General features: G+C 52.9%; 2 protein-coding genes across 5 annotated transcripts in view; one reads left to right on the top strand and one right to left on the bottom strand.

Moving 5' to 3' along the window:
* Positions 1 to 14,610, bottom strand: part of AP2B1 (adaptor related protein complex 2 subunit beta 1) — an 83,493-nt gene that overhangs the window by 66,942 nt on the left and 1,941 nt on the right. For 3 of the 4 annotated variants that reach the window (XM_083806625.1, XM_083806627.1, XM_083806628.1), the window contains exons 1-4: positions 8,323 to 8,387; positions 4,106 to 4,163; positions 1,911 to 2,016; positions 1,035 to 1,170 (exon numbers count right to left, since the gene is read on the bottom strand). In XM_083806625.1, the coding sequence (XP_083662751.1) occupies positions 1,035 to 1,170; positions 1,911 to 2,016; positions 4,106 to 4,142 (279 nt within the window). In that variant the 5' untranslated portion in view covers positions 4,143 to 4,163; positions 8,323 to 8,387. Of the gene's footprint in view, positions 1 to 1,034; positions 1,171 to 1,910; positions 2,017 to 4,105; positions 4,164 to 8,322; positions 8,388 to 13,884; positions 13,946 to 14,610 lie in introns of those variants that run through there. The other variant, XM_083806626.1, reaches the window with a different exon arrangement.
* Positions 8,413 to 13,614, top strand: PEX12 (peroxisomal biogenesis factor 12). Its single transcript, XM_083806656.1, has 3 exons — positions 8,413 to 8,628; positions 9,211 to 9,755; positions 10,395 to 13,614. The coding sequence occupies exons 1-3, from the start codon at positions 8,494 to 8,496 to the stop codon at positions 10,792 to 10,794; spliced, it is 1,080 nt and encodes a 359-aa protein (XP_083662782.1). The 5' UTR covers positions 8,413 to 8,493; the 3' UTR covers positions 10,795 to 13,614.

The following is a 14,610-nucleotide window of genomic DNA, read 5'->3' as shown; positions in this document are numbered from 1 at the left end:
AAAATAGGATGGATGCAAAATGACCTACAGAAGAGTAAGGCACACTTGCCTTTCACTGTTTTAATGTCCTATAGCTGAAACACATCCAAAGGCATCAATTTCAAAGCACACAAGAGAAGTGACATCTCTTACCACCCTGAGCTGGGAACTTGACGCGAATCACTGAACTAGGGCAGACTAGCACAAGACTTGCTCTTTACTAACACTTGTCCCTCAGCTTGCCAAAACAGACATCAGATATGTTTGTTAGCCTGTTCTAACAGAATTACGCTTTCAGGATATGCCAGACAACAATATTCCTTCCAAGAGCCTGCAGAGGGAGGTAGGGACATCATCTCTGGCCAGAACAGGCCTGCTCTCAGCCTAGCTCCTCTCACCTCTTTCAGCCTCACACACCACACTAGAAACTCAAACCACCACCAGATTCCTCAGTTTCTGGGATTTTGTAATGCTTTAGGAGGAGCTTCAAACTTTTTCTAAGCGCCAGGTTTTAACTTACATAACATGAGACTGAAATAACATTCCTAGATAAGGAGAGGCAACTTGACAACAGAACTAAAGGCAACACTACAATCAGGCTGTTATTTTCCATTGAACTGTCTTTCATTTTCACCACAGATAACGGTTTTCCATACAGCACACAGCTGAGACATACAAAAAAGTAGCTATCTGTATGACAGAGCTACTACAAAGGCTGGAAGATGAAAAATATCCATTCTGTTATCCGGTGACAGCAGGTGGTCTTCAACAATGATCAGCAAACCGATAGAAGCAGCTTTTCCTGGAGCTTGCTCCCTCACAGCCACTTTCTGGAGCACTTAAATCATCTCCTCTGCAATACGTAGAGACAGCAAGTGAAAGGTCCCAGATCTGCCAGCTCCTTATTTCCTACTACCCTACATGCACCTCCCAAAGCAGAGACTCCAGTCCAAAAGCAAAGGTCAACAACAGCTCAGAAAGGCTAATGGGCAAAGGAAAAATGGTGACAATCGCTATGCTGAGCCGTTTTCTGATGAGCTGTGGGAAAAAGTTACCTTCACAAAGCTGTTGACAGCCATAATGGCCATATCTGGCTGACTTTTGGCGTAGTTCATCAGGTACAGGTACACCAGCTTCTTTAACTCCAAGTTGTCAGTCTGCATGCAGTTCACAACGTCGGGAAAGAGCGAGCTGGATAGACAAGAGATAAGCAAGAATAGAGAAAAAGCAGCGAGATTACACGGTATGCAAAGGGATAGCAACAATACCAATGAAGCCAAGAAAACAAGTTCAACTCTAATTATTGTGCAGTCTAATGACAGGTCACTTCCCTCCCAAAACAGTTTTATAAGTTTAATCTTTTTTTTTTTTTTTTATGGGTTTTACACAGATCAGTGCCTGGAACAGGTGAAAACTGATGGAATTTTTTTGAAAGCATTTTAACTGGGGAGTTCACCAAACAAGAACATTTTACCACGCCAGCCCTGGAAATTGACCAACAAGAAAAATGGATGCTTTGGTAAAATGGTTTGGTAATGCAAGACATTTACAAAGAAGCTGGTAAACCCTTAAGAGGTTAGGAGATTAAACACCGATAAGCTGAGTTTCACTCAAATACCAAGTGTCAGCCTCTAAACAGCACTGCAGAAGAAAGCAGAAAGTTACACAAAGACATCTGCAGCTCTCAGGAATGATGTAGAGATCTAAACATGAAGGTCAAGAGTCGTGGACAAAAAGATTACTTTTTTTTCCCTCCAGTTTATCTGTTCCTCCATCCTAAGATGAAGTCATAACTCTAAATTTGCAACCTTATCTTAATTTCCGCGGCAACAGACCACACTGCCATGAAGCCTCTGACAGAGATGTGTGCCTGGTACACCTGACTGAGGCCCAGCAGAACCAGAGCTGCTACAGGTGAAGTTTGCTTTTACCTGACATCCTTCCCCACAGTCATGGCTGCAATAACCTTCTTCACAGCTTCTTTCCTCTTCTCTTTCTTTTCATTATTGAGTTCAGCCTTCAGTTCAAAAATCTCTCCTGGAAGAAAAAAACAGATTGAGTTTCTTGGGAGAAGAAAAAGGTCTGGCTTTAGAGAGAGCCTGAAAGTGACTTTCTATTCTTCTGGCCTGTTGTTCCCATTAACCCAATGCACGTGGAAGCTGTCAGACTTTACGGAGAACATGATGCAAGAAGAAACAAGGCTGCAACACTCAAAATGACATGGGCTACACCTTGCTAATGAAAAAGCTGTTAACAAGAACCACGCTGCACGTTGCAGCTCTCCCACTTTCAGAACATTAAATCACATCCCTGTAGCGCCTGTTTCTCATTATATAACCAGAATGAGAAGGTATTTGGAGACACCAGAATCGTACCTGCGAGAAAAAATGAACTTAGCTAGGAATTTAGCCCAGACTTTTTAACTTTTGCCCATCAGCACTTGCTTCCTGCAGGGGCAGTGAGAAAACAGCAGAACAAAAAGCACTACAACTGCCATGATACACAGAAACGGGAAAGCACAAATTTAGTCCAGTGGAATAAATTCCTCCCAGGCTAGAAAGACAGAGCTCTTACTAAGAAAAGCAGCAAGCAGCAACAGCTCGCCCTGACGCTGAGGTCACCAGAGCAGCCTTTGCCATGGTGGCAGTTCTTCCAGATACCGCTGCATGGGAAGGCAGCTCAGGACGGATCACAAAAGCAGCACAGCAAGTTTGCAAAACACAGTAAGACCTGCAAACAGCAGCTTATCAGGCCTGTTCCAGACACAGCAAGCGGTGCGAGACGGGTAACGCTCCCCGGTGACAGACAGCTTCCCAGGAAGGACAGCGAGCAGCACTGCCACTAGAAACTACAGGCTGAGAAGGACACGTTCACTACAAATATCAAAACGTCTCCAACAAAATAGATCCTAGCCCCTAGCCTTCAATTCCTACGCACCAATGCCACTCTGTCAGAGCAGCAGCGCTAATTACCAAAGAGCCCGGCGCGAAAAGGACTAACACAAAGAACAGAAGTTACTGCTCTGAGGAGCAGAGGGCAGTGACCACTTGTAGCATCTCCTGCCTGAGTGAGAGACGCCAGCGTCACTCGCACCGAGATCACGCCCCGGAGCTGAGCAGCAGCTTGCTCACCAGAGCTCACCTGCTGCGCCCTGGCCTCTTGCAGGCATCTCAGAAAAACACGGCTGATGCTTCAGCACTGAACTTACAGCCAGCGGCGTTCCTCAGAACGAAGCGAACTGCATTTGCTTATTTTACGTTTCATTACGCTTCCGTACGAGCTCATAAATAGATCAACGCTGTGGTTTTTCTCTAGCGAGCGTTCACTAGAAACACTTAGCCGTTCTGAGAAGGAGAGGTTAATGTGAACCATTTCCACATCTCCCAGAGAAGGGATGAGCAACACCAGGCTTAAATTGCAGCCAGCGAGAGCTAGGATAAACAACGTTTTGTTTGAGAACACATTAGGAAAAAAAAAAGAAAAAAAAAAAAAGAAACTGCCTGGGACTGTTCCAGCAAAACAAGTCCTGCCCTGGGGAGGTGAATGGGTGAAACAGCCCCAGGGATCCCTTCCAGTTTTCAAATGCTGCTGTTTGTCCAGAAGAGAGGTGACCACCACACTTACAGTGAAGTCCAGTGAATGTTAAATGGAGCACGTGGAAAACAAATGTATTTCATTGCAACTTTGAAGGAAGAAGGAGCAGAAAACCCCATTATCTATGTGTCAAGCTTGATGCAGAGATGCATGCTTTCACCTTAAATATTAATCTCTCTCCATCAACTTAATCCCGTGATGCCTATCTGAACAACCATCCTCAGTCCTGAGCTTCCCAGCCTACAACCAAACCTCTGTTTCTGACCATACCTGCACGCACATCCCGACGTTTTGTTCTCTGATCCTTGAAAAAGCAACAATTTGGGTCACTTAGTGCATCACAAAACTGTGTATTACATCAGTTTTGTCTCTTACCACCATGTGACCTACTTTAAGTTTCTCCCTGGATGATTAAGATGAGAATCAGGGACAGAGCTAACAGAAAAGCACAAGTTCTTCCGCATGCAGTTAAAAAGCCGTGTAAAAATAGCCACCCACCAACTCCCATCCACTGCACCTGCTTAACGCTCACCTTTTTTATTGGTCGTGAAGTACTTGGAGTCCGTCATGGTTCCGGCTCCTTAAGACACCTGAAAATAAAAGTATAAAAGAAGAGTCAAACAGCAGAGATGGCAACAGCCAGTTTGCAACCCAGAAACTTGGAGGAACAACGGATCGGTGAGCAAATGACGTAAGGGAAGAAACAAACGCCCCACGTGCACGCACACAAGTTCCACAGCCTTCATCCTGCACCTGCTGCTGGTGTTATTCAGCAAACCCAGGGACGTGGAGGGCTCACATGGACAACGTTAGTGAAAACACAACGCAACAGCCTGGAAAAGTCTACGAGAGCCTTTTAAATTCTCAGTCTGAGGACGGAAAAGGAAGTTTTTAACTGCTTGTACTCAGCAGATCTTGACACGTGCTGCGCTTGTCTTTCCCCTAGGTACACAATTTTGTTTTCCAAAAAAAGCACTGCCCATTTAGTATCTCTGCTCAGCTAGAAGTGAGAAGTCCACATTTCAGACAAAGGAAACTGTCAACTCCCCCTAATGATACTGCTCCAGGCTGCACCTCGATGGAAAGAACCATTAGCCCTTTTGCAACACCCTCCCCGAGGCTCTGTCATTTCTTTTCCTACTTTTGGTCTTCCTAAATCCTGGAAAACAGACAGCAGTTTTCGTTGCAAAGCGAAGCCTTCGCTTTTCAGCTCTCTCGAGCTTGAAACTGAAATCCCTCTGCCAAGACCTTCCATCCCTCCTCTGGCAGACACGCGAGCTTGTTATTTCAGGGCTGCCCTGCACGTTTGTGGACCACGCAACGCTGCTGGGCCAGCAAGTGCTTAACAGGGCTCTGAGAGGGGTCCCAGCAGCTCCACGAAAATAAACGCTGAACACATCACACCCCAGAGATGGCCCAAACATATGTGGCGAGCCATCATTTATTCTTGCAGTTGCCAGCTCGCTAACAAACATGACTCAAACAATTTTCAAGCGCTGCCTGAAAAACAAGCAGGGAGTGGGCAGCGTGCTGTTTTCCACGAAACAATCTGCCTGAGTGCTAAGGACCCGCGACCCTCAACACATCCAAACAGGCTTTTTCCTATTTTTCCCTCCTTTTCCTCCTTTTTGCCCAATTCCCCTCCTCTTGTATGTAGCTCTACAACCTTAAATGCCACCAGCAAAGCAACAAGCAGTTGTTGTCCCCACGCGCTGCCTGTTTTGCCTCCTTACCACTCACACTTTGCTGGCCCAGCACCAAAAGGACGAGCTCGGCTTTGAACCCCGAGGCCCAGCCTCGCAACCAGCTCGCCGTCCCCTAACTCTTTCCTTCCTCATCCCTTAACCAGCCCTGCCACCACCGCCATCCTTTTTCCGACCAGAAGTTAAATCCCCAGGAGCTGAGGGGAATGCCACAGCCTCCAGCGCGCCTGTGGTCTCCTCGAAGCGCCGAGCAGGCAGAGAAGCAGCCTGTCGCTGAGCCCGGCCCCTGGAGCTCCTGCCCTCTGCCTGGCTCCTCACCAGGCACCAGGACTGGGTTCTGCTTGGTTTTTTCTCCCTTTCTGCCACGCTGGCCGAGCAAACCACCCGGGGGCAGCTCTGGAGGTGTTTCTCCTGCCGGGGAGGGTCGCCCTCCTTCCAAACCAGTGGCTGGGCTGGGCAAGCCGTGCGGGCCGCAGCACCTTGGTGATCTTTGTAGCAAAAATGCCCAGGATCTCCGAAGGAGCTGCTGCCGCGAGCCTCGTTTTACAGCTAAACACACAGCCCGGGGCCAGCCGCAGCGCTGTTGCTGACACAGGCCTTCAGGCGGAGCCCAGCTCGGATGACCTCGAGGTTTCCCTCCACGAGGGAGGCTGGCAGGGGGCCACGCACGGAGCGCAGCCACCCCAGAGGCGCGGAGCACGGCCTCGCCGCTCCCGGTGGCGCCGCGCGGGGAGCCGCCAGCCTGGGTCACATCGCCCGGCTGAGCCGGCCCAAACGCATTTACAGTGACCAAAGGAGCAGATGACAGAGGAATCCAGGGGAAAGAAAAAAGCACAACACTGTACGCCTCATGCCAGTCGCGTTCAGCTACGCCCAGGAAGAAGCCCTGCTGGTCTCGGCGCTGACCTTTAAACCCAGAGCAGGCCGTCCCGCTGCTTCTCCTGAGTTCAGATCCCACCTGCAGGCAGCAGGAAGGGTCATACAGCCGCACAGCGCCTGCCTCACCCCCCTTCAGGCGGATGTAGAAGGGATTTAGTCCAAGAAGCCCACTACAAAGTGCATCGCAGGAAAAAGGAAAGCTCCCTTCCTCCCGAGCACACGGATTTTTGCCCCACACGCTGTGCAGAGGCAGCTTGCTAGCGGAACCGAGGCGCTCTCCGGCACCACGCAGACTCAGCGCCGTTTGCGGCAAGCCCCACACGAAGGCCAGAAACCAAACAGCCCGGATTTGCAAATAGCAAGGTTTTAAATAACTCAGGGAAATGCCAGCTTCTCGTGCACGAGCCTAAATCTGTAAAGCCCGAAGAGTTCCCAGCAGCGGCGCAAACAGCCTTGGCTTTTTAGGGAAGATCCGGACCCGACTGCCCTCTCCTTATCAGACCTGCGTCCGACCGCAGCCGCTGAAGCACAAAGGGGCACGGGGCGCTGCAGAGGGCAGCGGGACGCTCCCGGTCAGCGCCCAGCGAACCCAGGAGCCGCTCCAGGAGCTGTGGCACAGCCCCACGCCGCGAGCGCTGCCTCCACGTCTCAGCGCGGAGCGAAGCCAGCCCGCGGCTACGCGAAGGCAGCGAGGAAGCGGCGGGGGGGGGGCAGTGCCCGAGAAGCCCTCCGCCCGCCCAGCACGTGCTGGGAGCGAAGCCCCGGCCCCGGGGTGCTCCCAGTGCCCCCCGTCCCCTCCCTGCCCCTCGCCCCCCGTGCCCGCTGTGCCCCCCCAGCCCCTCCGCGCCCCCACGACACCCTGCGCAGGCAGCAGGAGCCCGGCCCCTGCCCGGCCCCTCGCACCCCCCACACCTCTCCCAGTACGCTCCCAGCTGCAGGAGCATCCCCCATTCCTGCCCAGTGCCCGCTCCCAGTGCCCTCCCAGTACGCCTGCACTCGCCTGCCCAGTCCTCCCAGTGCCCCCCCAGATCCCCTTATCCCAGGACCCCCCTCCCCGTGCCCCACCAGTGATCACCCCACCCTATTCCAGTATCCCCTCCCAGTCCCTCATCAGTGCCACCATCCACTCCCAGTAACCCCTCCTAGTATTTTGCCTCCACCCTATCCCTGTATCCCCTCCCAGTACCCCACCAGTGCCTCCCAGTACCCCCCTCCCCTTCCAGTATCTCCCAAGCACGCCCCAATTCCCCCACCGCATGCTCCCAACCCCTCCCAGTATCCCTCCAGTTCCCCCTAATACCCCCACCAGCATCCCCAACCCCTCCCTGTGCCCCCTCCCAATATCCCCCAGTACCACACCCAGAGCATCCCCAGCGCCCCCAACCCCTCCCAGTATCCCCCAGTACTCCCTCACAGTAAGCCCCCCCAGTACCCCAAACAGCATCCCCAACCCCTCCCAGTATCATCTCCCAGTATCCCCCCAGTCCCCTCAGCCCCTCCCAGTATCCCCCAGTAACCCTATCCAGTGCCCCCAGCCCCTCCCTATACCCCCTCCCAGTTCCGCCCAGTACCTTCTCCATTCCCAGTACCCCCCAATACCCCTTCCCGGTAAGCCTCCCAGTACCTCCCAGTCCCCTCAGCCCCTCCCAGTATCCCCCACTACCCCTATCCAGTGCCACCAGCCCCTCCCTATGCCCCCTCCCAGTGCCCCCTCCATTCCCCCCAGTACCCCTTCCCAGTATCCCCCAGTACCCCTACTAGTACCTCCCAGTCCCCTCAGCCTCTCCCAGTATCCCCCAGTAACCCTATCCAGTGCCACCAGCCCCTCCCTATACCCCCTCCCAGTCCCTCCCAGTACCCTCTCCATTCCCCCAGTACCCCCCAATACCCCTTCCCAGTAAGCCTCCCAGTCCCCTCAGCCCCTCCCAGTATCCCCCACTACCCCTACCCAGTGCCTCCAGCCCCTCCCTATACCCCCTCCCAGTACCTCTTCCCAGTATCCCCCAGTACCCCCCCCAGTCCCCTCAGCCCCTCCCAGCACCCCCACCCAGTATCCCCCAGTCCCCCTACCCAGTGCCCCCAGCCCCTCCCTGTGCCCCTCCCGGTCCCCCACCCCCTCCCAGTACCTCCCAGTACCCCCCAGTGCCCCCAGTACCCCCCCACTCACAGCTCCGCGCACTCCTCTGCGGGGGGGGGGCGGGGGCGGGGCGGGGCCTCGGGCCGGATGCGGAAGGTGCCGAGGCGCCTCGCGAGAAGCGCCCCCCCCCCCCCCAAAGCACCATAGAGAGGGGCGCGGCGCGGGGCCAGAGCGCCTCCCGGTGGCGGCGGGGCGGGCGCCATGGCGGAGCTGGGCGCCCACCTCACGGCGCCCCCGGCGGATGGCGGCGGGGGGCAGCGGCCGAGCGTCTTCGAGGCGGTGGCCCAGGAGAGCCTGACGGCCGCGCTGCGGCCTGCCCTGCGCCACCTGGCCAAGGTGAGGCCGCTGCGAGCCGGCCCCGAGCCGGGGGGAGGGGGGGAACCCTCCCCTGGGCTGTGCTGGGTGCCCCCGGCACCCATGGGTGCTGCCGCCCACCGAGGGGGGGGGGGGGCTGCAGGTGGGAGCAGCAGGGGTGGAGGGAGAGGTGGTGGGCGCCGAAGGGTGCTGAGGGCAGCGTGGGTGAGCGCTTTGCACAGATACCGAGGCTGTGTGCTGCCCTGTGTGCCTCCCTGCCGAGCCTTCCTTCACCAAAATTCACCTTTTTTGCCCCACTCGCGGGGCAGCCTCACAGCCTCGAGGCACCCAGCCCCAAACCAAAGGCGAAGGGAGAGGTGGTGGGCACCGAAGGGTGCTGAGGGCAGCGTGGGTGTTTGCCTTGCACAGATATTAAGGCTGTGTGCTGCCCTGTGTGCCTCCCTGACGAGCCTTCCTTCACCAAAATTCACCTTTTTTTGCCCCACTCGCGGGGCAGCCTCACAGATTGGAGGCACCCAGCCCCGACCCAAAGCGATGATTTTATAGCGCCCGTAACTCGGCGCGATGCCTCCGGCTCCGTCCCTGCCCCGTGTCTCGCTGCAGGTGCTGGCCGAGTCCAACCCCGGGCGGTTCGGCTGCCTGTGGCGCTGGTTCGATGAGGCGTACGCCGTCCTGGAGCTGCTGCTCCAGCAGCACTACCTGGCCACCTGCAGCGCCTCCTTCTCCGAAAACTTCTACAGCTTGAAGAGGGTCCCGCTGGGAGGCCACGGACAGCCAGCCCTGGCGGCCGCGGGGCTGCCCAAGAAGCAGCACTGGCAGTCCCTCCTGCTGCTGGTCCTCGTCCCTTACCTGAAGGGGAAGCTGGAGAGGCTGGTGGCCAGCCTCCGGGAGGAGGACGAGTACTCCATCCACCCCCCGTCGTCCTCCTGGAAGCGTTTTTACAAAGCCTTCCTAGCCGCCTACCCCTTTGTACACATGACCTGGGAGGGCTGGTTCCTGATCCAGCAGCTGTGCTACATCCTCGGGAAGGCTCAGCACCACTCGCCCCTGCTGCGGCTAGCTGGCGTCCGCCTGGTGAGGCTGACTGCGGAGGACATCCAGAGCCTGGAGAGGAAGGTGCCGGTACCCGCCTCAGGGCAGGCACACAGGTATGGCGGGACGTGGCGTGGCGGCTGCGCTCTGGAGGGTGCTGTGGGGGTGTCGAGTTAGAGGTGGTTCTGCAAGCGAAACCATCTTGTTCTGCCGAAACTGTTCAAGGTGAAGTTTACTTCTTGCAAAAGATGCTCCAAAAGGGAACACGGTTAGTGTAAAGGAGGACACAGGTAGCAGAGACTACAGGATTTTGTTGTAATAAAATTGCCTTCTTTTTTTGGCACCCCATCCGTTCAGTCCTTACCTGCGTGCTCCTAAAGGAAGCTCGCTGCAACACGTTGCCAACAGGACTGAACCTTGGTACTAGATTTTTCTGAGCAGCAGCAAAGTCATTACCACACTCAGTGTTCTGTAAAATGATGATCCAGGGGTGAAATGATCTGTGGTCCAGGTCCCCTCAATCCAAACTCTCCTGGTTTAGTTGGAACAAGACTTGAAGCTTTCTTCTCATACAGAGGATCTGAACCATCCTGGATGTTTTCATTACAAACACAGGATGCGCTGGTGTCACAGCTTAGCGTTAAGAAGCCGTAGAAAGCAGTGCCCTGCTAATCCCCGAGCCTTTTTGCCATGGTTTGCAGACGGAGTGATGTGCCTTACTAATGATTTCTCCGTATCTTCTGTCCCTGCTACAGCATTAAAACACGAGTGCAGTCAGCGGCGAGGAGAGCGCTGGGTGGCATTGCCTTCTCCCTGTCCAGCGGGCTGGCCGTGTCTGTGTTCTTCCTCCAGTTCCTGGACTGGTGGTACTCCTCGGAAAACCAGGAAACGATCAAATCTCTGACGGCGCTGCCCACTCCGCCGCCCCCCGTGCATCTCGACCACGGGGAGGGCTCGGTCCTTTTACCCAAGCTGAAGACGGTGTGCCCGCTGTGCCGCAAAATCCGAGTCAACGCCACCGCCCTGTCCACGTCGGGCTTCGTGTTCTGCTACCGCTGCGTGTACAGCTACGTGAAGGCTCACCAGCGCTGCCCCGTCACCGGCTACGCCACCGAGCTGCAGCACCTCGTCAAACTGTACTCTCCCGAGAGCTGAACGCCCTGCGCCGTGCTTGCCGAGACATCGCTGAGGACAGTGGCTGGGAAGCAGGGGTGGTGGGTGAACCCCACTGCACCGCTCTCCCACGCCGCCTCCTCAAAGAGGGGGAGAAAATATGAAAAGGGGATCACTCGTTGGGACTGGGACCACTCGTCAGTTACTGCCGTGGGCAAAACTGACTCAGCGTAGGGAGATTAATATTTATTGCCTGCTACTAACAGACAAGAGCAGTGAGGAACTATAAAAGCAAACTAAAAACACCTTTACCCTGTCCACCCTCTTCTTCCTCCTCCCCCCAGGCGGTGCAGGGGAACCACTACAGCTCTAAAGCTCCCCTGAACGTGGCTGCACAGAGCTTTGCTGCCCTCGTAACCTTTGGTACGGTTCTTGCAGCAGAGTTTCGGAGGGGTTGGACAGCCACTGCCTGTCAGCTGGCCCAGAAACGCCTTCGGGCACCAACTGAAGGAGAGGAAGCGCTCATTGAGATAGTAAGAACGCAGGTGGGAAGATCAGAGACCATCGCTGGTAAAAGTCCTGCCTGAGGGCGTGAACTAGCAAATTAGGTAGGGAGAACTGTCTCGGAGAGCTCGTCCTCCCTCAGCTGCCCCCCCCCCCCCCCCCCCCCGGCACTCGCGATGCCTGGGGCAGGCCCTGGCACTACCGCTCGTCCAAGAGACAGGCTCAGACCTCTCCGCTGATCGCGCTATTCTTAGGAGTCACCCTGCGTTTTCAGGCTACTCACCTTTGAATTAATGAGAACATCCCACCCTTAATTCCTACCAACAGTGCTAAATTAAGACTTTTGACTCTTTAAAGGAACAGGGGTTGATATGTACAAGCAGGGATGCAAGAGGGAGGGTACGTGTTCTCCACAAGGGAGAAAAACGACAAACCAGATTAAAGCAGCACTGTGCCAACTGATGAACTGTTAAACGTGTCTTTGAATCTGTTGGTGCCTGCTTTTATAAAGCAAGATTCTTTCTTGTCTGAGAATCCAAGAGTATTTATTTATTTTCTGATGACTGGGAAAAGCTTGCTAGTGGTTCTGTTTGCATAATGGAGGCTGAAGCTGCTTCCACCTTTGCAGATGATGACCATGGATACAAGATTAGTATTTTGCAGGCTGGGAACCTTTAACGTCTGTGTTTGAATTAAGGATTACGTTGCGATTATTCCAGTCTCAACCACGTAGCACATTCATATCGCACTGAAGCGCCTTTCATTGAACAGAACAAAAAAGCAAACGTGATGTTACGGCTGGTTCTGGCTTGACACATGATTTTTCAAGATGGAAGGCTGCTTTTTTCCAGACTTGGCTTTAGGGAGCAGCAGTTAGCTACTCCAGACATCGGTCTCCTCGCTTACAGAACACAAAGCAAAGTTTGCTGCACAGAGTACATGGTCTTCCCAGATTAAGAGATAAGCTCTAACATTTCATCCACTGAACCAGTGATCTAATTTTTCCCCATTTTAGCTGCACTTCAAAGATAAAAATCTATAATATCCTCCCTCACCTGTAAGCAAGACAGCAGGGTTATTGAACAGCCTTAAAAAAAATAGTAATTTTCATCCACCCAGAGATGCTCTGGAAAACACTGTAACAAATGAGATGGGTCCCCTACGCTTGTCATTTCACCTCTTTACAACTTCCAGACCCTTCCACCTTTGCCACTGTGGGTCGATAATAAAAACTGTCACCTTTCTCCAGCAGTTACAGGATCCACAGACACCCCTCTTCTCTTAGAAGACCATTAACAGCATACACATCTTTTTGGAAAAAGAAACCACATCAAGGTGCAAGATTTCCTGCAATTTCATATCACTTTTAATACAGCTGGGCATTAATTCACATCACCCGCTACCTCAGTTTTGCTTCATGTGCAGAGATCTCCTGTGAACAGCCCGTACCAAGAGGCTGCATTGCTGCTGCACAGTCTTACCCTGCCTGATCAGATGTGGCCTGGCTGTCCCACTGACGCTGGTGCTCGTTTAAATAATGGCTGCCGGATTTGACTGAAAATTCAGTTTCAGGACAGGTTTACTTTCCTTTGATCCTTCCTATCCTTTCCAATTTACCTGTCTGTTGCTCAGTGAGAAGCTGAGCAGAGACTTGGGACAAAATACCGACTGGTGCAGACTCACCCACCAGCGCAGCAGAACTCTTGGCAAAGTTCTGCGCCATCCTGCCCTGTAAAGGAGGATTCGCTAACTGAACAGCGCAGACACTTCTCCAGGGCCTCTGTCCCTCCTTCTCCCAGGGCTAATACCTGTTCCCCTCTCTAGATCACCCCTGGATGTCCTCCTGTCAGCTCTTGGCAGCCTTCCACTCCACCTCCCCCATACCATGCTGCACAACGCCGTCCCTGCCAAACTGAGATCTGGCCAACTCCACAGCAGCTCCAAGACCTGCACAGAACCACCCACGTCTGAGCCTCACAGTTCTGAACTGCTGTAATCACTCTTTTGAATGTTAAATTGCTCTTTAATGCCTATCTGACTAGCAGGCATTAAGCCCACGATGGTGCCAGGCTCAGCAGTTACCTGGCAGATTTTTAGTGCTCCTGCAGATGGCTGCAGAATACCAGCTTGAATTTGACTGCTTCTTCTAACTGGCCTGTCTTCAGTAGTCAACTAAGTATCAGTTTATCAGGTTTGCTGCTGTACAACAAAGCTCTGAAACTGATTCAGGTTACAAAATCATTCCCTTGTATCTGCTTTTTAACTGCGTTATCAATGCAATGATGGTCTAAAGATCGACGAGAAAAAGATTTGTAAAGGACCACCAGCTTTATTAAACCAACCTTTGGGTTTACATATTAATTGTGAGTTCCGTGGTCATGAACAAAAGCATCCTCGATCCATGATGCTGTTCCTTAATACAATTACATCAACATTAACAGTAGCCCTGGAGTTGCCCAATACATCATGGTCAGAACTTGACTTGGCAAATCTTTTCAAGAACATCTACCACATTCACATCTCACCTAGACACTTCAAAACGGGTGCATTAGCAACTGAGTTGGCTTCCCCACTTCCTCAACAGAAAGCACTTGGCTTCACACTGTAACTCTACTCCTGGGTACATACCCCCACAGAAGCTTCCTTCTCCACAGGCAGAGAGAAATGAATGTAAAGTTGTCACCAAAACCTGGAAGAGAATAAAAACTGCATTAGAGTAGCTCCATATCTGTGCTCGCTTGATTAGCCCTGTCTTTCTTCCTGCACTTCATCCCTGCGCAGTCCCACGGGTTTGGATTAGCCCAGGCCTCAATAACTTCTAACTATTGAGTCAGATGTCGGTGTAAAGTTGCCATATTTCAAAAAACAACAGAATCTAAAAACCCCTCTGCGTCTGCCCATGCAATCTGGGTGTTGCTGTTCCTGGTGACCTTTTCAGGTACCTGTTAGAGGGTCTCGTGACATCAAGGAGGCCTTGGCCAGCCTGGTCTAGGGGGTGGCATCCCTGCCTATGGCAGGGGGCTGCAGTTAGATGATCCTTAAAGTCCTTTCCAAACCAAGCCACTCTATAATCAAAGGAGTCATTTGAAAGTAAAGCATAGACTAAAGATATTTGAATGGTCCATCAAGGCAAGATCAAAATTCAGTTTAACTCATTACACTGTCTGCATGTTTTCTGCAGCAAAACTGTTCCTGGGCTTTCTGATTAGAGGCATACACCGCTTCTTACAGCTGGAGAATCTGCTCTGCTTCACAGCACTTAGTTTTAAAAACCCTGAAAGCTTAGTCACGTTATTCTGTTTCTAATGTAGAACTAAAGATTCGTGTCTGTAACACAGCTTAAGGAAAAGAAAC

Source organism: Anser anser (assembly GCF_964211835.1).
Source record: "Anser anser genome assembly, chromosome: 20".
Classification (NCBI taxonomy): Eukaryota; Metazoa; Chordata; class Aves; order Anseriformes; family Anatidae; genus Anser; species Anser anser.
The sequence above is the reverse complement of the archived record's forward strand: the minus strand, read 5'-3'. Positions and strand labels throughout refer to the sequence as shown.